Consider the following 21,330-nt stretch of genomic DNA (forward strand, 5'->3'; position numbering starts at 1 on the left):
CTAGAAATTATCTAAAATCTATGAACGTGAGTTCACTATAAAAAAAAGGTTCTAAATTAGAGCTGATAGGCACTGGAACATGTAGAAAGTCCTTAAGACACCATTAGAGCAAATTGGGATTTATGATCCAAAATTTTCATATTTTTGAATTCTAGAAATGTTTGAAAAATGACTTTGAAAATAAATAACAAATTCCTATTTATAAATTAAAATTTTCCTTCTTGAATTTTACAAATGTTTGGGGTATGTTGTTGCTTTCCAAAATTCTATCCGAGCATTAAGTAAAAACAGGTGAAATGTAAATTCCCATGATGAAATTTTTAATAGGGATATGGAAGAATTATACCTACTTGAAAAATAAAAAAAGATTTTGCATAGTATTTTTTCTTAAAGAAATATAGGCGTTTTTTGGGTTTATTTAAAGTATATTTATCACTTAAAATCGTGTCGCAATTTCCCATACGGTTTTATATAAGAATCCATATGGTTTCCTTTATGAAAGTAGGTCCCATGTAGATTCCCATGTGGGAATCGAAAACGTGTTACAGTTTCTACCAATAGATTTAACAGAGTGTCTATCAACCGCGAAAGAAAACCGAGAAAAAGCCGGAAATTTAATTTGACCAGAAAAAATCGGGAATTTTCTTATCTAATTAAAAAAAGTTTTATTATATTAATTCGTTTTTATAAAATTGCTTTTTGCTTTAATTTTTATTAATGTAATATTTTTATTTGTCAAAATTTAAACCCTATATTCAGTTTAAAATATAGGTATCTTATTTTATATTTTAGCAGTCGTAACGTAGGGCCTACTTGCGATACGATGAGTTCGAATTAGACTCTACATAACTCCAAAAGCTGGTGGAAAATCAGGATTAATTTTTAATACATTAATTAAGATACTACTAACGCATAAAGTCCTGCAAATTGACAAATACTGTTCTGTAAATCTGAAATAGTTAAAAATAGTATTTGATAGGAAAAGTCATTTACTGAATTCAAAGAGTAATATTTTTCTAATGAAATAGTTAATGTATCTAATTATTAGTTTTTTCCAATCAAATTAAATCTCGATTTGATTTATCTCTACAAAGATGATGCTGTTACAACAAATATCAATTCCAATACCACCACCAATTAAAACACTAATTGGGATTATGAAATCAACTCGTAAGTGAATGAAGAAAGAGTTGGAAAATCAGTAAATATTTTACAATGGTGGAAGTGCAGTGCTGCTAACGATTCGCCAGACGCCTGACGGCAAATCCATAGGCGCGGCGTCGCAACTGAATAATACGAAAAGATCAATTTTTCAATCTTTCTTTTTCGCGATAATTTCTTTCACTAAAGAGTTACATACAAATATTCTACGAACATAATTGAACATACTAATCAATTGTTTATTAACAAATAAATATTTTAAAGCTCTTTAGCTTCGCAAAACTCGAAAATTCAATTGTCTGCTAATTGGCGGATGGAGCATTTTGCCAAAATTATTTTACTAAAGAAAATTCTAGTGAATAAACATCTTATGAACAATAGGCAACAACAAAATCAATTGTTTATTAACAATTGAATTTTTTAAAGCTTTTAGCTTCGCAAAACTCGAAAACTCGATTGTCTGCTAATTGGCATATGGAGTATTTTGTCTAGTAATTTTGCCAAAATTATTTTACTGAAGGAAATTCTTGTAAATAAACATCTAATGAACAATAGACATTAAAAAAAATTAATTGTTTATTAACAATTAAATTTTTTAAAGCTCTTAGCTTCGCAAAACTCAAAAATTCGATTGTCTGCTAATTGGCGGATGGAGAATTTTGTCTAGCAATTTTGCCAAAACTATTTAACAAATAAAAATTCTTTTAAATAAACATCTAATAAACAATAGATAACAACAAAATCAATTGTTTATTAACATTTGAATTTTTTAAACTCTTAACTTCGCAAAAGTCGAAAATTCGATTGTCTGCTAATTGGTGGATGGAGTATTTTGACTAGTAATATCGCCAAAATTATTTTACTGAAGGAAATTGTTACGTAATGGACAATTTTTCCTAATAAAAATTTAATGAATAGAAATAATAGCCAAATCAACAAATTGAAATAAATAAATTTCCTTCACCGAGCGGTAAGTGAAGGAGTTTGGGAGTAATCCTACTTTAAGAGAGGTCTCACCTAGTTCCTTTTTTAATCAAACAATATTACTTTAATCAATTAATATGAGGAAATTGAATATGGTATCAAATGAAAACATAAAAAAATAGAATGGTTAATTTACACAAAGAAGTTAAAGAGAAATTTTTAAATGAAACAACACAAAGTTTAGAATGGAAGAATGTTAAAATACACTTTATTTTATTGTTACCAAATCCACCAAGAATTAACAGCCCGAAGGTTCCCCAAAATGGAAAATTGTAATAGGATTTGATGTATTGCAAGACGTCCAGACTACTGCTCCAAGAGGGAACTCGAACTCGGTTTTGTAGAGAGAACTAAGGCAACCTGGTTCCTCGATGATAATTTTGGACAGCCAAACTCTCCAGCTCCAACTCGGACGCGACCAAAGGTACAACCGGTTAGAAGACATTGCAAAAACTGATCCTTTCACTTTTTGCAAGGGAAAAAATGGAAAAGTGCCCCTTCCGTTGGTGAGGAAAAATGGGCTGATCCATACACTCTTATTGGTTCCCTTCTTCTTGATTTGTATAAAAATTACACCCCTACGCAATGATAGTGGGGGTATAGCAAATTTGGGCCTGTGTTGGTGAGACTAATTTAGAAGAAGGTCGATTACAGGAAAACGATAATTGTCCCTGGTTGTTTTCTTAGGTCTTGTGCGTCAATGGCAATTGATCAAAAAATTTCCATTTTATTGGGCCTTATGCATAAAGGTGGAGACGGAGTAGTAATGTCCTTTTGAAACCCTCAAACCATAATCTCTTTAGAGCAGTTGTCTTTTTGTCTAGTGAATTTCTATTTTCAATAATCTCTCTTCAGGCCACCCGAACTATCTTTTGAATACAGTGTTATAAAGTTTTTACAAATACAACTTAAGGCTTTTGAAATAAAATGTTATAACCTAAGATAAAATAACAATATCCTACGCAAATCTTTGTTATTTTAAAAATCAATAGGTGTTCGATATTTTCTATAAAAAAAGAGAAAACTAATTAATTTATATATGTACATATATAAGAATGTCTTATTATAATTGGCGGATGGAGCATTTTGTCTAGAAATTTTGCCAAAATTATTTAACAAATAAAAAACTCTTATAAATAAACATCTAATAAACAATAGGTAACAACAAAATCAATTGTTTATTAACAATTGAATTTTTTAAAGACCTTAGCTTCGCAAAACTCGATAATTCGATTGTCTGCTAATTGGCGGATGGAGTGTTTTGACTAGTAATTTTGCTAAAATCATTTTACTAAAGAAAATTCTTGTGAATAAACATCTAATGAACAATAGGCAACAACAAAATCAATTGCTTATTAACAATTTATTTTTTTAAAGCTCTTAGCTTCGCAAAAGTCGAAAATTCGATTGTCTGCTAATTGGCGGATGAAGTATTTTGACTAGTAATCTTGCCAAAATTATTTAACAAATAAAAATTCTTTTAAATAAACAACTAATAAACAATAGGTTACAACAAAATCAATTGTTTATTAACGATTACATTTTTTAAAGCTCTTAGCTTCGCAAAACTCGAAAATTCAATTGACTGCTAATTAGCGGATGGAGTATTTTGTCTAGTAATTTTGCCAAAATTATTTTACTGGGGGAAATTCTTGTAAATAAACATCTTATAAACAATCAAAAACAACAAAATCAATTGCTTATTAACAATTGAATTTTTTAAAGCCCTTAGCTTCGCAAAATTCAATAATTCGATTGTCTGCTAATTGGCGGATAGAGAATTTTGTCTAGTAATTTTGCCAAAATCATTTTACTGAAAGAAAATCTTGTAAATAAACATCTCAGGAACAATAGGCAACAACAAAATCAATTGCTTATTAACAATTAAATTTTTTGAAGCTTTAGGCTTCGCAAAACTCGATAATTCGATTGTCTGCTAATTGGCGGATGAAGTATTTTGACTAGTAATTTTGCCAAAATTATTTTACTAAAGAAAATTCTAGTGAATAAACATCTAATGAACAATAGGCAACAACAAAATCAATTGCTTATTAACAATTAAATTATTTAAAGCTCGTAGCTTTGCAATACTCCAAAATTTCGATTGTCTGCTAATTGGCGGATGGAGTATTTTGTCTAGTAATTTTGCCAAAATCATTTTACTAAAAAAAATTCTTGTAAATAAACATCTAATGAACAATAGGCAATAACAAAATCAATTGCTTATTAACAATTAAATTTTTTAAAGCTCTTAGCTTCGCAAAACTCAAAAATTCAATTGACTGCTAATTGGCGGATGGAGTATTTTGTCTAGTAATTTTGCCAAAATTATTTTACTGGGGGAAATTCTTGTAAATAAACATCTTATAAACAATCGGAAACAACAAAATCAATTGCTTAATAACAAATTATTTTTTTAAAGCTCTTAGCTTCGCAAAAGTCGAAAATTCAATTTTCTGCTAATTGGCGGATGGAGAATTTTGTCTAGTAATTTTGCCAAAATCATTTTACTGAAGGAAATTCTTGTTAATAAACATCTAATAAACAATAGGGATTAAAGAAATCAATTGTTTATTAACAATTGAATTTTTTAAAGCTCTTAGCTTCACAAAACTCGAAAATTCAATTGTCTGCTACTTGGCGGATGAAGAATTTTGTCTAGTAATTTTGCCAAAAGTATTTAACAAATAAAAATTCTTTTAAATAAACATCTTATAAACTGTAGGCATTAACAAAATCAATAGTTTATTAACAATTGAATTTTTTAAAGCTCTTAGCTTCGCAAAACTTGAAAATTCGATTGTCTGCTAATTGGCGGATGGAGAATTTTGTCTAGTAATTTTGCCAAAATTATTTTACTGGGGAACTTCTTGTAAATAAACATCTTATGAACAGTAGGCAAAAACAAGATCAATTGCTTATTAACAATTCAATTTTTTAAAGCTCTTAGCATCGCTAAAGTCGAAAATTCGACTGTCTGCTAATTGGCAGATGGAGTGTTTTGACTAGTAATTTTGCCAAAATCATTTTACTGAAGGAAATTCTTGTTAATAAACATCTTATGAACAGTAGGCAAAAACAAGATCAATTGCTTATTAACAATTTATTTTTTTAAAGCTCTTAGCTTCGCAAAAGTCGAAAATTCGATTGTCTGCTAATTGGCGGATGGAGTATTTTGACTAGTAATTTTGGCAAAATCATTTTACTGAACGAAATTCTTGTAAATAAACATCTTATGAACAATAGGCAGCAAGAAAATCAATTGCTTGTTAACAATTGAATTTTTTAAAGCTCTTAGCTTCGCAAAACTCGAAAATTCAATTGTCTGCTACTTGGCGGATGGAGAATTTTGTCTAGTAATTTTGCCAAATTCATTTTACTAAAGGAAATTCTTGTAAATAAACATGTTATGAACAATAGGCAGCAACAAAATCAATTGCTTATTAACAATTTATTTTTTTAAAGCTCTTAGCTTCGCAAAGTTTGAAAATTCCATTGTCTGCTAATTGGCGGATTGAGAATTTTGTCTAGTAATATTGCTAAAATCATTTTACTAAAGAAAATTCTTGTAAATAAACATTTAATGAACAATAGGGATTAAAAAAATCAATTGTTTATTAACAATTGAATTTTTTAAAGCTCTTAGCTTCGCAAAACTCGAAAATTCGATTGTCTGCTAATTGGCGAATGGAGTGTTTTGTCTATTAATTTTGCCAAAATCATTTTACTAAAAAAAATTCTTTTAAAAAAACATCTAATAAACAGTAGGTAATAACAAAATCAAAAGTTTATTAACAATTGAATTTTTTAAAGCTCTTAGCTTCGCAAAACTCGAAAATTCGATTGTCTGCTAATTGGCGGATTGAGAATTTTGTCTAGTAATTTTGCTAAAATCATTTTACTAAAGAAAATTCTTGTAAATAAACATTTAATGAACAATAGGGATTAAAAAAATCAATTGTTTATTAACAATTGAATTTTTTAAAGCTCTTAGCTTCGCAAAACTCGAAAATTCGATTGTCTGCTAATTGGCGGATGGAGTATTTTGACTAATAATTTTGCCAAAATCAATTTACGGATGGAAATTTTTGTAAATAAACATGTTATGAACAATAGGCAGCAACAAAATCAATTGCTTATTAACAATTTATTTTTTTAAAGCTCTTAGCTTCGCAAAGTTTGAAAATTCGATTGTCTGCTAATTGGCGGATTGAGAATTTTGTCTAGTAATTTTGCTAAAATCATTTTACTAAAGAAAATTCTTGTAAATAAACATTTAATGAACAATAGGGATTAAAAAAATCAATTGTTTATTAACAATTGAATTTTTTAAAGCTCTTAGCTTCGCAAAACTCGAAAATTCGATTGTCTGCTAATTGGCGAATGGAGTGTTTTGTCTATTAATTTTGCCAAAATTATTTTACTGGGGGAAATTCTTGTAAATAAACATCTTATAAACAATCGGAAACAACAAAATCAATTGCTTAATAACAAATTATTTTTTTAAAGCTCTTAGCTTCGCAAAAGTCGAAAATTCAATTGTCTGCTAATTGGCGGATGGAGAATTTTGTCTAGTAATTTTGCTAAATTCATTTTACTAAAGGAAATTCTTGTAAATAAACATTTTATGAACAATAAGCAACAACAATATCAATTGCTTATTAACAATTCAATTTTTTAAAGCTCTTAGCATCGCTAAAGTCGAAAATTCGATTGTCTGCTAATTGGCGAATGGAGTATTTTGACTAGTAATTTTGGCAAAATCATTTTACTGAACGAAATTCTTGTAAATAAACATCTTATGAACAATAGGCAACAACAAAATCAATTGCTTGTTAACAATTTATTTTTTTAAAGCTCTTAGCTTCGCAAAATTCGATAATTCGATTGTCTGCTAATTGGCGGATGGAGTATTTTGTCTAGTAATTTTGCCAAAATATTTTAACAAATAAAAATTCTTTTAAATAAACATCTAATAAACAGTAGACAACAACAAAATCAATTGTTTATTAACAATTGAATTTTTTAAAGCTCTTAGCTTCGCCAAATTCGAAAATTTAATTGACTGCTGATTGGCGGATGGAGTATTTTGTCTAGTAATTTTGCCAAAATTATTTTACTGGGGGAAATTCTTGTAAATAAACATCTTATAAACAATCGGAAACAACAAAATCAATTGCTTATTAACAATTTATTTTTTTAAAGCTCTTAGCTTCGCAAAATTCGATAATTCGATTGTCTGCTAATTGGCGGATGGAGAATTTTGTCTAGTAATTTTGCCAAAATCATTTTACTGAAGAAAATTCTTGTAAATAAACATCTAATGAACAATAGGGATTAAAAAAATCAATTGTTTATTAACAATTGAATTTTTTAAAGCTCTTGAAAAAAATTCTCGTAAAAATCCCAATTATCTTTATAAATAACAAAATTCTTCTCCAAAGTTTTCAATTATTTTGAGAAATTTTTCTAATTTTAATGATTTTCAATATCTATGATTTTAATAAAATATTTCCCAAAACGAATTCAATTATTTAAAAAAAAATTTAATTTGAAATTTTATAAAATGACAATTTTGAATGAATGAATTAAATACCTAATAAAAATTTCAGAGGAATTCTATTATTTACAAATTTTTTATAAATTTCTTCGCAATAATTCAATTATTTTCATGAAGAATAACATTTTCTTAACCAGGAATTCAATTATTTTCATAAATAATAAAATTCTATAGGTATGTAGGTTTTCAATTATTTTCATAAATAATAAAAATCATCGCAGAATTTCAATTATTTTTGGTACAATGTTAATGGAATTTCTCGAAAAATGTAATAATTCTTAAAATTTTTATTAAAATTAATTTTCAAAGATTTTAATGAAATAATTTTTAACAATTCGATTTTTTTCAAAATAATTTGAATTAAATTCTTCGTAGAATTTAACTAATTTCAATAATATCAATATTCAATTATTTTTAATATCTACTATTTCAATAAAAATTCACATAAAAGAATTCAATTATTTAAAAAGAAAAATATTATTAAAATTCATCGCAAGAATTAAAGTATTTTTCATAAATAATAAAATTTTTCTCAGGTATTCAATTATTTTCAATACAATTATTAAAAAATTCGATTGTATTTAATAAATTAAAGAAATTTTTCAAAAAAGTCCATTATTTTAAAGAAACTCAAAGAAATTCTTCAAACGAATTTAATTAAGATTATGTAAAATTTTAATAAAATTCTTCCTAAATTCAATTATTTTCATAAACAATAAAATTCTTCAAAGAAATTCAATTATTATCAAATTTTTTGATAAAATTCTTTGCAAATGTTTTATAAATTTTTTCGCAATAATTCAATTATTGAACAAAAAAATTAATAAAAGTTCTTCATAAGAATTCACCTATTTTTGAAAATTTTAATAAACTTCGTTGCAAAAGTTCAATTATTTCTAAAAAGTTTGATAAAATTCTTCGAATCAATTCAATTATTTAAAAAAATGTTGAAAAAATTCTCGGCAAAAATTTCAATTATTTTCAAAAAATTTCCTCAATTTAATGATTTTTATAATATCTACTAAAATTTTTCAAAAGAATTCAATTATAAAAAATTTTATTGAAATTCTGCGCAAACATTTAATTATATTCATAAAATAATTAAAATTTCACAAGGAATTCAATTATTTTCATAAATAATAAAATTTTTTAAGGAATTCAATTATTATTTTCATAAAAAATAATTTAAAATTCTAGAAAATAATAATTTAATTAAAATGATGAAAATAATTTTGATGAAGTTACAGTAAAAATATTCTTATAATGGAAAATAATGATTTTATCTCTCGGTCATCTTTAATTTATTAGAAAACATGAAGAAATCGATCACTCCGAGTCTTCGACTCGGAGCAATTGATATCTTCATGTTTTACAAACAATACTTTTATAAGTTGTTTAATTTAAAAAAGGTTTGAATTTTGAATTTTTGAATGTCTTAATTCTTGTGGCAAATTCTATTCCAAAGATAAGATTAAAAATAGGGATTGTGCAAATATTTTTCTTCTTTTTCTAAAACAAAACAGGTAATAATTTTTTTTAAAAAATTGTGATTCAAAAAGAAAATAATGCAAAATAAATAAATTTTCTATTTCTTAATCACAGTTGTTTAATAATTTTTTAATCTTTTTAGAAGTAAAGAACAAAAATAATTTCAATTTGACAAAATATAATATTTAACAAAATTTTAGTCTTTTAATGAAAAGAAGTAAAAAAAATTCTGATGATTTCTATTTTCTATCTAAAGTTAACAAAAAACAAAAGTATAAACAAAAGACAACTTCAGAGTGTGAGGGACTGAAAAAGTGAATGAAAGAATGAAAGAACATTCAAATTAATATACATAGTTAATTGAAAGAACCCTGCCTATTGCAGGGAGAGTAAATGAACACATACAATGAACTTAAATAAAAAATTACCTTAGTATTTTTTAGGAAAAGAAAAAATATGCTTTATTGATTTTTATTGTTTTTGTTTGCGAACAGTTTCTATGGAAATTATATTTCAGAATATTTTTAAAACAAAACTTTGTGTTATTAACTTAATTGATTTTTATTTTTATTTGTTTGTTAAAAAGTTGCTATAGAGACAAAATTTTTAAAAACAGCAGTTTTATGAGAAGAATTGATTATTAATAGAATTTTATTACTGGCCCAATATAAATTTTACTAACATTTATTGAACAATTAATTCCAAATAATGATACTCTCCGTGATCATACAGAATATGTTAAATTAGAATGGAATGTTAAAATTTGATACTATAAAATATAAAATTATTTGTTCTGCCGGAACTTTATTTAATGTTATCACACGAATATGATATCAGTTTTCAAAAATTCAAAATAGTGGATCCATTATAACTGACGAATAAGTTTTTCAGTTATGTCATAATCATTATTTGTTTAAAAATTACTTAGATTTAAATGGCTTCAAAATGTTTAAATTTTAAATTTCGTTTAAAGTTTAAATTTTTCTAGTATAATATAAATTAAATATTTAAAAAAAGGTTGACTTCATAATATGTAACACAGTAAATTTTTTTTAATTCGTGACAAGTTTTATACAATTTAATTATTTTAAATATAATTTAATAAGGCTAGTAGTTTTTCATGCAATCTGATATCTGAATTAATATTTATACTTATTTAGGTAAAAAAAGATAAAGAAATATCTCGAATTCAAATAAAAAGTTTAATAATTGTTAGTGCAGTAAAAAATATCCCATGGAACAATGTTTGCAAACTTTTTAAAATTACGCGCAATTCAAAACCAATGAATACAATCTATTTTTTCACTTTTCTAATGGAGTATGCGCAGATGTTATCGAGACTGAAAATACCGGCGCCACTTTGTCTGAACCAAATATTTCATATTTTTAAAGTCTTTTTAAGACTTTTACATTATATCCCTAAACAATCCAATACTGACTCTATTTTTTAAATTATTGTAAATTATTTATATATCAATAAGTAATGTGAACTGTGCACTATATCACACATTATAAATTTTATGTATTTCAGAATTAAATAATTATAACTTATAAGCTTATTCAAAGAAAAGTCAATAAAATGTTTTTTAATATTTTAAAATTCAAGATATTTATTAATTTATTGATCATACCTCGGCATTTTTTATTTGAATCTAAGTCTAATAGAATTTTTCCACTGACAGTTTCTCCAGGTTTGTAGGTTTGAACAGGATTATCAAAGATAATCTTAAACTTCTTTATTCCCATTTTAGAGAAAATAAGTTACTGAACTATTTACAAAAACTTTAAAATGAATGGAAGTAAATAAATGAGTTAATACTTTCCATACACTGTATTCGCAGCATTCAGTTCAAAATAAACTGGAAACTATCTATATTTTTACTTCGAATGTCGAATTTAAGTTCTGCGCATACTCTTAATATTTATTCTATAATTTATTTCCACTTGATATCATCAATAGGATAAAATATAATTAAAAACGTTTTTTTGAATTCTTTTATGACTTGAAATATTTATAATCAATAAAGTATTATTAATTCCAAAAAATAAACAAATTCTTTGAAAATTGTAAACAAATTTGTTATAATTAAGCAAATCCTGAAAAAGTAAAATTGTAACTATAAGGATCTTCTTTGTAAAAATATATTTTAGGTACATACGTCTAATGGAAAATAAAAATTTCGTAATTCATTGGTGTAACTTTATTTTCAGCTTTCATGTTTAAAAATTGTATTACATTATATATTTTCGTTAAATTAATATAAATGTACAAATTTTGTTGTATATTTTGACTATTAAGTCGCAAATTGATACATTTTTTAATTTCTTCTTTCTTGTAAATAAAACGGAAAAATCCAATTTCGTACATTTTCAGGTATATTTGTTGCATAATTTTTATTGATCTTTTGCATGTCTTATTTAAAAAAATTTTAAATACAGTAGATGAATGAATATTATTATTATTACTAAAAACAATATCTTTCATAACACATCAGTGTATAATAAATATTACTATCAGAAATGTATTCTAGATAAAAAATTTATAAAAAATTATATTACACTTTTGAAACAGATTACAAGAATTATTTATAATAAATAAAAATAAGCATAATAATAATAAACTATATTTTGGACCAAACATTTTTTGAGCTTTATGTTTTTGATAAAAACTCCATCAAGGCAATATTAGTAAAACTATTTGTCTGTTCTACGTAATAATTTTTTTTGTATATGTAATGTCTCAAAATAATATAATATACTTTCTTTATTTTCCTCCTTATTGGTGTATTTAATAAAATTTAATACAATACTATTTCGTATTAAGTCTTTTGTATCGAATATAATTAAAATATTTTTATAATATCGAATTATCAAAAAATCACAAGCATTTTAATTACCATAGAAAATTATTTACAATCATATCGAAAGACCACATAAAACATCTTATTTTAATAAATTAATAATAAACTTTGATTGTGCATTTTGGTTTTTTGTATTCGAAGCTCTTTTATAAGCGTAAGCAATCAATTCTGTCATGTACTGAGAGAAAATACGTTCATATTGTACTTATTATATAAGTATGTAAAAAGAACTAATATCACTTTGAATTCTCCCTTTTCATGGGAATTAATGATATCAGGTTTTTTTTAAAAAGAATTGAAAAGCAAAATAATTCTTTACTGAGATGGGGTAAAATTATAAACTGGATATCGTGGGGCAAAGTGGTTTTTGGTCCCCATGACATGTTCGGATTCATCTCGATCACGAAGACTTCGTGCTCCATTTATTGATTCTTCATAAGATGGTGGAGCTGCAACAATAAATAAATGTAACTAAATAAAGTTTTTACAAATAATATTTGTGGAGGGAAAAATGTTAAAACATTTAATCATTTAAATGTTTTAACAAATTTTATATCAAATTTAATGTTTAAAAAAAAATCCACTAAATTTCTGTGACCTATCGATTTGCGGTAAATATATTAGCAAAAAATTCACTTACGCAAATTAGGATAGAGATTTCCAATTGGTGAACTATCGGTCACAGTGTACTCGGGAGGTAATTGAGGAGCTGACGGAGTGAAGTCACCACCATCTGTAGTCACTGTATTCCATCCATAAGTCATATCTTTAGTTGGGTATTCCTGTTTAGCTGGTGTCACTAAAGATTGATAATTTGACAGAGGAACGGTTCCAATAAAGACTAGAGTACTTTTCCTTAAATTCTTGCGATACCTAGTGAACATTTAAAAAATTTATGTTTTCCAAAAATCTTAAATTCATTGAAGAAAATGATAATGCTTCTGAAGGGGGCGCATGATTATTCCCCAAATGTCATTTTTCCGAAATGTCAGTTTACCGAACTGCACTTTTGCGAATAGTCAATTTTGCGAGAAGACAATTTTGCGAAATGTCACTTTTGCGAATTGTCATTTTTGCGAATCGCAATTTTTACGAATTGTCAATTTTCCGAAAAGTTATTTTTGCGAATCGCCATTTTTACGAATTGTCAATTTTCCGAAAAGTCATTTTTGCGAATTGTCATTTTTACGAAAAGACATTTTTGTGAAATGTCATTTTTGCGAAAAGAGATTTTTCTGAAATGTCATTTTTACGATTAGTCATTTTTGCGAAAAGTCATTTTTGCGAATTGACATTTTTGCGAATTGTCATTTTTGAGAAATGTCATTTTTGCAAATTGTCACTTTTGCGATTTGTCAATTTTTCGAAAACTCATTTTTGCGAATTGTCATTTTTACGAAAAGACATTTTTGTGAAATGTCATTTTTGCGAAAAGCCATTTTTGCGAATAGTCATTTTTACGAATTGCCATTCTTGCGAATTGTCAATTTTCCGAAAAGTCATTTTTGCGAATCGCCATTTTTACGAATTGTCAAATTTCCGAAAAGTAATTTTTACGAATTGTCATTTTTGCGAAAAATACAATAGAAACTTGTAGGTATCTATAAATTCACTATTGTATTTTTCGCAAAAATGACTTTTCGGAAAATTGACAATTCGTAAAAATGGCGATTCGCAAAAATGACTTTTCGGAAAATTGACAATTCGTAAAAATATCGATTAGCAAAAATGACAATTCGCAAAAATAACAATTCGTAAAAATGGCAATTCGTAAAAATGGCGATTCGCAAAAGTAACAATTCGCAAAAGTGACATTTCTTAAAAATGACAATTCGCAAAAATGGCAATTCGTAAAAATGACTTTTCGCAAAAATGTATTTTCGTAAAAATGACAATTCGCAAAAATGAGTTTTCGAAAAATTGACAAATCGTAAAAATGGCGATTCGCAAAAATGACAATTCGCAAAAATGAGTTTTCGAAAAATTGACAAATTGTAAAAATGGCGATTCGCAAAAATGACTTTTCGGAAATTTGAGAATTCGTAAAAATTGCGATTCGCAAAAATGACAATTCGCAAAAATAGATTTTCGTAAAAATTACAATCCGCAAAAGTGACATTTCGCAAAATTGGCTTTTCGCAAAAATGACTATTCGCAAAAATGCAGTTCGGTAAAATGACATTTCGGAAAAATGACATTTGGGGAATAATCATGCGTCCCCTTCTGAAGTTGACACCGCTTTCACAAAACTGCCCTACAATTTAAAAACTGCGGTAAATGACATTAACCCTTAGGTTATAGCTTCAGTTTTGTAAACATACAGAAATCAACCAAAGGGAAAATGTTACTTGCAGCAATTCTTCTCTTGTAGGTCAGAGAAAGCTTATAAAATATTTTCATATTGAGCTTGCAAAAAAATTGTCAGCTAACTGTCCAGAAAACTTCCACAAATTTTTTTGTGTAAATATGTGTAACGTCAGAGCATATAGGCTTTTGTTGGAAATGCTGGACTTTCTTTCGGCGCGTCCCCCTATCTAAGGGCAGTACCGATTAGGGGTATTACAGGGGCTATGAGGACCACGCCAACAGTTGCATTGGGATTCATACTAGCCGAAGTACCTCTGCATATTGCTGCGGTGAAAAAGGCGGCTCCCATTATGAGCAGACTAACCGCGCAGGGAAAGTGGAAGTTTGGTGGTAAACAAACTAAGCTTACACGTTCAATTCTATCAATCCCACAATTAAATATTTAAGAGCTTTAAGATCATTATACCTTCCAAAATGGATTGGAAGAAGAGTTTTTCACTTGGGGACGAAGTCTGGTATACAGACGGCTCCAAAATGGACTGCGGTGCAGGCTTTGGAATTTATCGAAAAACTGGCTGCATTAAAGTGGCTGAGTCACTGGGACAATACGCCACGATCTGGCAAGTCGTGGTCTGTGCGATTTTAACTTGCGCCCAAATATCAATTCGGAAAGTAAGAAAATGCATTCTCCTGAATCTCGATAAGATAAGAGTTAGAACTGCAATTCGTCTGCTTACGGGTCATTGACTATTGAATTACCATCAGCATAAAATAGGTAGACAAGTTTCACCTATGTGCAGATTGTGTGAGACGAGCAATCAAACTGCGACTCACATTTTATCTGAATGACCAGCGTTGGCTAGGATCAAGCTTTCTAGCTGGGATCAAGTAACTATTGACCCTGAGCAGGTGAGAAACTTATCGATAGAAGAGATACTGCACTTCTGGAGAAGAACAGGGATTTAAATAAGTTGCAATATATGAGCAAGCTGGAGTTTGGGACAATGGGTTCTAACCTGGATGCCTACCTCCCCTTGTGGAAAATCCAGTTTGAGTTCGGTTTTAGATTAGTTTAGAAGGGTGGTACCGATGAAATCAAATATCTGAAGTGGATCAACATCAGCAGATTATAAAAAATCTGTGAAATACAAGACAACAACAATTGATAACGCAAGTGGTCCTCTTAATGGGGGCGGAATACAATTAGTGCTTCCGAAAGCATTGAATTCTTAGCTTTTGTAAGATAGACTATGCCTGGAATGCAGGAAGACTGATGCCCGATGAAATGGAGAAGCAGTTAGTTGCCGTTATACTGGTCTCGATAAAAACCCCGAGGAACGGAGTGCATTCTAAATGATATGACCGTTTCGACTGATGTTCCTTTTTTAAGAAACAACATGATGCCAATTCTCACAGATTTCCTCCTGCAGAACTATATACGAAAAAAACTTGGGTGATAAACCGTTCTAAATAGACCGAAAGTTCATGAATGCGATACAACTTTGATTCGGAAGAGCTACATTTCTCATTCGGGCGTGCTGGTCGTACAAGATGTGGCTATTGCAGTTCCAAGGTTCGGAGTCTCAATCTTGGGTGTTCAGCACCACCGATTAAGGAACGTAGATTTTACGAATTAAGATCGTAGCACAACCAAACTAGAATTCCTCCACTTTTAGACGATTGGGATTGCACGGCACTCAACATTTTTTTAGTATAGTACAATTAATAAATGGTACTGACACTTTACGTCTTGCGAATTTGTTCCACGCGGAACATTTACATATGATAAAATTTTCAGGCATTCTTCTATTTAGTTAAGATGGACACTACGAATTACTAAAGGGAACAAATTGTGGAAAATATTGAATTTACCATCCATCGGCGCAGGCTTCAAATTTCAATTCGTATTTGAGATCAATGATAGCACAATTATTTAAATTTGATGGCGGCAGTGCGGGTACGTCTAAAGTTTGTTCGTAGCTGACCGTAGCATTACCATCCACTGGACCTTTGCTGACTTCTGCTATCGTCATGTATTCCGTTTTAGTGTCAGTATGTGGAGTATTGACACGATATGTAACAACCTATAAAAAGAATTTGTACATTTCACAAAATTAAATAATTAATTAATTCTAATACAAAATTCTTAATTTTAACTAATGTATATCTTTACATAAAACCCAAATATAATAAAACTTATGTAGAAAAATTCTTTTCTCCAAAAAAGTGTACCTTTTGAAGTATTAGTTTTACAGTTGTTACTTCAACGCCAGACTGATTTTCAACATTGACCTTAATTGGCATCGATTGTCCTGGAACATATCCTCGCACAGGAAGTGAAATATTCACAGACAAAGGTGCCGAAGCGCAACAAAGACAACAGAAAGTTTTTGTTTTTTCCTCCATGATTGGTTCCTGAAAGTAAAATACCTAATTGTTAAACAAAATTTTTAATTTTAAACTTCATCAACTAATTCTATTAAATATTTTTTTTAAATTAGAGTAGTAACTATTTTTAAATCTATAAAAGTGTAAATAGGTATGTGAAAATATTACTAATGCTCTGGATTCAGTGTTGAGATCAAAAGAGGAGACAACTGTGAAGGCATCTTTAGTTTCTTGATCAAATTTCCATGGTCGATCGATAATGGCTTTTATTGTATATCTAACATAACCCAAATCCGACTCAAAGCTGCTAGGTATGTTTGGTGGCAAGAGACAAACGAAAGGATAAAAATGTTGTCCAGCTTTTACTTCAAACTCTCCATCTGAAAAATAAGCATTCCTGCATTAAAAGGATATTTCATAGAATTAGTTTTCAGAGAAGAATTAAAAACAACTCAAAAAAATTTTTGACTTTTTATTGAACCAGTGCTTTATTTAGAATCTGCAATCCTTTCTATAATGAAAAGATTTTAGATATGCTTCTGGTAGCGATGTTTCGTTTTCTTCTCCACACTAAGACATTTAGGATCTCCTGCAATCTCCATGTTATGTTTATAATATCGTAAATCAACACGACCAATTAACAGCCCTGTTATGACTTTCGCCTCTTTTTTATTAAATTTGAGGAAATACACTTTTCTCCTGGGATTTATATTAGTTCCCATGAGTGTTTTAGTTTGTCCAGTTGCCTACAGCCCCTAACGCTTACCACTCCTTTTGGTGCTCTGCTGTCAATCACTGTTTGAATTCCAGGGCCAAGCATTTATCAGAAACCCCAATAGGAGGCTCAGGTCCAATAAATTGTTTCCTAGCACCTACTTTACCTAGTTCATCCGCTCTATCAGTTCCACTGGTGGATTCCAATGAATCCACTGTGACCAGGGACCCAGAGAAGAGTAACGCGGTTAATTCCAGCTAGTTTATTGAGTGCTTCATGGCAATCAACGACCAGCTATGATGTTTCAAGTTGAAAATCGCTGCCTTGCTATCTTAGAGGATAAAAATAATTTTATCTTGACAAATTATTAGGCTCTCAACAGCACCATAGAATATCGCCATTATTTCGAATTGTAATAGAGTAACAGTGGATTCTAACTTATACGAGAGGCATGGTAGGCTCCTGCTCCGACTCCAATTTCCATTTTTGATCCATCTGTATACCAGATATCAAAGGCATAAAATGGGGATTATTGAAGATGTTAAACGCCGTAAGCGCAGAGTCATGCTCAGGCAATCTGGAAACAGAACCTCCACGAGGTCCCCGCTGGTAGTGCACGAGGTCTATTCTTGCTAAACGCTCTTCGGGGTTTTTATCGAGATCAGTACGACTGCAACTAACTGCTTCTCCATTTCATCGTGCACTAGTCTTCTTGCATTCCGAGCATGGCATCGTCTATCTTGCTAAAACAAGGAGTTCTACTCCTAAAGTGCCCACTTGAGTTATCACATTCCCCAAGTTACATTCAAGTTTGTAAACATTGTCAGATCTTTCCTTTTTTTCTACCTGCCTATTGTGAATGAACAAGACCAAAAAAAAGTTCTAGAAGTTGCTGAAGATTCATTATATTATGGGCCTGAAATAGACGATTCACTGTAAGTTGAAAAAAACTTTACTATGAGTAAAGTGTTACTGAACCTTTTTTTATAGACGCGTTTTTCTCAAAACTGTGTTTTTAAAGTTGGTGAGCAAGATTTCTCGAAAACGGTTGAACCGATCAGTCTCAGATTATCTCAGGATCATCTATTATATTAACTAAAAATTTTTGCTTTTTTAATTTTAGATGATCCAGTTCAGAAATATCCTGCTCACCACAAGATGCTTTGCTTTGGAGGAGCTTCCGCAAATTCTTTATAGAAGTTTTAAAAAAATTGTTTTTATAAATAAAATATGTCAAAATATAGTTCAAAGTTCAAAGTAAAACATACTTTTAAAGTTTAGGTGATTCTGCAGAAAAATTTTTTTGGGCGTTTTAAAATCCATTCATTTATTTAAAAGTTATAGCGGTTCGAAAATTATTTTGGTAAAAAGTTTGACCCCTGATGGCAACCCCGCATTACACGGACCTAAAATCATGTTTTTTCTTTTAGTTTTAGATTTACTAAAAATATATATAATTTCCGCAAATAAAATTAAGCACTTTTTTTTAATGTGGCTTTTTTCAGAGAAGGACTCATATTAGATACGCATGTTTTAATTTTTAAAATGTGAATTAAAAAATTATAAGTGATTGTACAATGAAATCTAATAAAACTATTTTCAGTCAACATAAACTATATCGATAAATAATTTTGCACTTTTTTTCTAATTTATATTTCCGATCATTATTTAAGATAAGATAAATCTATTACCTACAACTCTTGTTACAATGAAAATAATTATTTATGTAACATCTCATGAGTCATTAATTAGAGAAATAAAAGACATAAATAATTATGTAACACCTACCAGATTGTCCAATGACATTAAATTTTATAGAAAAATACTCCTCGTGACCGGTAAGCAATTGTTGTTCATTTTCGTAACGACCTTCGCTATTCAATTGTTGCTTGTCCGCTGTCCAAGAAGTATTGGCCTCTCCTTTCATCTTCACACATATTCCTAAAATATATAAATGAAATTTAATCATTTCCTATTTAGAAATTTATTTTAAATTGATTACTTGTTTTGAATTATAGGAATTATTTCTGATATCTATTTCTTATTTTCAAAAAATCTATTTTTTGTCATTAAGTAATTTGGTTCATATTTTACATTTATTATTTCTGTATAAAGTTATAATTTTTAAAAATGTTTGAATATCATAAATTTCATCGCTTTTAAAAACAGTAACATTTATAAAATATATATATAATTATTGATTACTGAAAATAACCGAAAAATCAGATTTTACGAAATTATTTTTTATGTATTTTAAGAAAGTGAAAGCATTATGGAACTAATAAAATTTTACAATTCGGGGCTAATTCTAGAATTTTATTGTTTTTTGCTACTTCCGACAGTTCAGTAGGAGGGAATTCAGCAAATAGAAAACTGTTCATGTGTACCAGACAATAATATATTTTTAGATTGTAAAGTCTTATATTGTTTGTTCATTGAATTAAACGGAACTATTAAAGTTCCGTTAAAAAATAGGTGACTACGCTTTTTTCTGTAATTTTACAATAATTATTATTATAATATTAAAATCAATAAAAATAAAAAAATAACGATTATAATAGTAATGAAAATGAGAATTTAATAAAAATGATCATTTTTATTAAAAAAAAAAAGAAATTACATATTATTAGTAAATTTTACTAATTCAAAATAGCAAAAATTATAAGTCACTCTACTTCAAATTAATAAACATCTTTACTAATTCAAATTAGGAAAGTAATTAATTAAACAATTATTATGTATGGAACTCGATTTGATGGAAAAAATTCATTTTCATTATAACTTGTATTTTTGTAAATAATATTTTTAATTTTTAATATAAATTTTTATACAGTATTTTTTATAAATTTTAATTTTATAAATTTTTTATTTTATAAATTTTAATTGTCTTGAGCGGGGGTAGTAATTATTTTTAAAAATAAAATAAAATAATTTTTTTTTTATTTAGCAAGCTGAGAGGCAATTATTCCAAATTGAAATTTAATTAGAAAATTTAAACAAAATAAAATAGAAAAAATGTGTTTTTCCAAAAATAATAATAACATACCACGAATTTTTTTTGGAGAATCCAAAACTAAAAGAATTCGTCCAGTGACATTTTGTCCCGGATAATAAGTTTTCCAGGGATTATCGAAGAGAATTTTAAAATCTTTTAATCCCATATTTAAAAGTTTATCACTTAACCGGTCTATAAATTATCGTTGTCTTATATATCCAACACACTGTTTTCGCACCGAATTTTGCATAACATAATTTGTATTATTGTTTATTATTTTTAAAGTGTAAAATTTTTTAGATTACATTCCGTAGGTATTAAAGTTGCATTTTTATGTAAAAATAAAATCAGTCTCAATATACTTGCAGTTCTTTTAATTTAGAATTGAAAACTAAATAAATTTTCAATGCTTTACACTATAATATATCTGTTACTAGCAATGTAACTATGAAGCGACGAGTTAGCCGTGTAAGACTTGGGTGAGGGTCTTTTCTCTTTTTCTGCGCATACTCTGCAAGTTTACTTCATGACGTCAGTCAGCCTAGTGATAAATAAAATGTATTCTCACTTAGCACAGCTAGGCATGAAAAGATGAGGCAAAAGTGATGATACATTGACGTCACTGACCGCTCTCAAAAATTCAAAAATTTTATATTTTTTTATAATTTTATTCATTAAAAATTTATGTAAAATTTTTTATAAATTTAAATGCATTTGTTGTACTTTTCTGTTTAAATGCTTTTCAAACAACAATAATAATAATAAACAAGAGCCTATAGCCTAATATGACTACACTGATAAAATAAATGTAAAAAATTTAAAAATCAAAATCTACTAATAATAAAGTAATAAAAATGGATTATACAGAAAA

At 28.1% G+C, this 21,330-nt stretch overlaps 2 protein-coding genes across 4 annotated transcripts in view; both read right to left on the reverse strand.

The window, feature by feature from the left end:
- LOC122509207 (arrestin domain-containing protein 17-like) overlaps positions 1–11,086 on the reverse strand; it is a 61,331-nt gene extending 50,245 nt beyond the window's left edge. Inside the window, exon 1 of one of the 3 annotated variants that reach the window (XM_043623063.1) lies at positions 10,825–11,085. In XM_043623063.1, the coding sequence (XP_043478998.1) occupies positions 10,825–10,939 (115 nt within the window). In that variant the 5' untranslated portion in view covers positions 10,940–11,085. Of the gene's footprint in view, positions 1–2,368; positions 2,580–10,824 lie in introns of those variants that run through there. The other 2 variants (XM_043623064.1, XM_043623065.1) reach the window with 2 other exon arrangements.
- A 421-nt stretch (positions 11,087–11,507) lies between these two features.
- Positions 11,508–20,928, reverse strand: LOC122509206 (arrestin domain-containing protein 17-like). Its single transcript, XM_043623062.1, has 7 exons — positions 20,511–20,928; positions 19,253–19,405; positions 16,918–17,129; positions 16,594–16,776; positions 16,234–16,445; positions 12,695–12,927; positions 11,508–12,503 (listed from the first exon to the last, which is right to left on the reverse strand). Exons 1-7 carry the CDS (start codon positions 20,623–20,625, stop codon positions 12,370–12,372), a joined length of 1,242 nt encoding a protein of 413 aa, XP_043478997.1. The 5' UTR covers positions 20,626–20,928; the 3' UTR covers positions 11,508–12,369.
- Positions 20,929–21,330: the final 402 nt, after the last annotated feature.

Source organism: Leptopilina heterotoma, unplaced genomic scaffold (assembly GCF_015476425.1).
Source record: "Leptopilina heterotoma isolate Lh14 unplaced genomic scaffold, ASM1547642v1 Lhet_6, whole genome shotgun sequence".
Classification (NCBI taxonomy): domain Eukaryota; kingdom Metazoa; phylum Arthropoda; class Insecta; order Hymenoptera; family Figitidae; genus Leptopilina; species Leptopilina heterotoma.

Excerpts from the sequence above, each read along its gene's own strand:
- LOC122509206 (XM_043623062.1), bottom strand. The coding sequence starts at position 20,625 with ATGGGATTAAAAGATTTTAAAATTCTCTTCGATAATCCCTGGAAAACT. Across the intron at positions 19,406-20,510 it reads TTCTCCAAAAAAAATTCGTG|GAATATGTGTGAAGATGAAA; the intron begins GTATGTTATTAT and ends TATATATTTTAG. Across the intron at positions 12,504-12,694 it reads AAATCTCTATCCTAATTTGC|CTCCACCATCTTATGAAGAA; the intron begins GTAAGTGAATTT and ends TTATTGTTGCAG.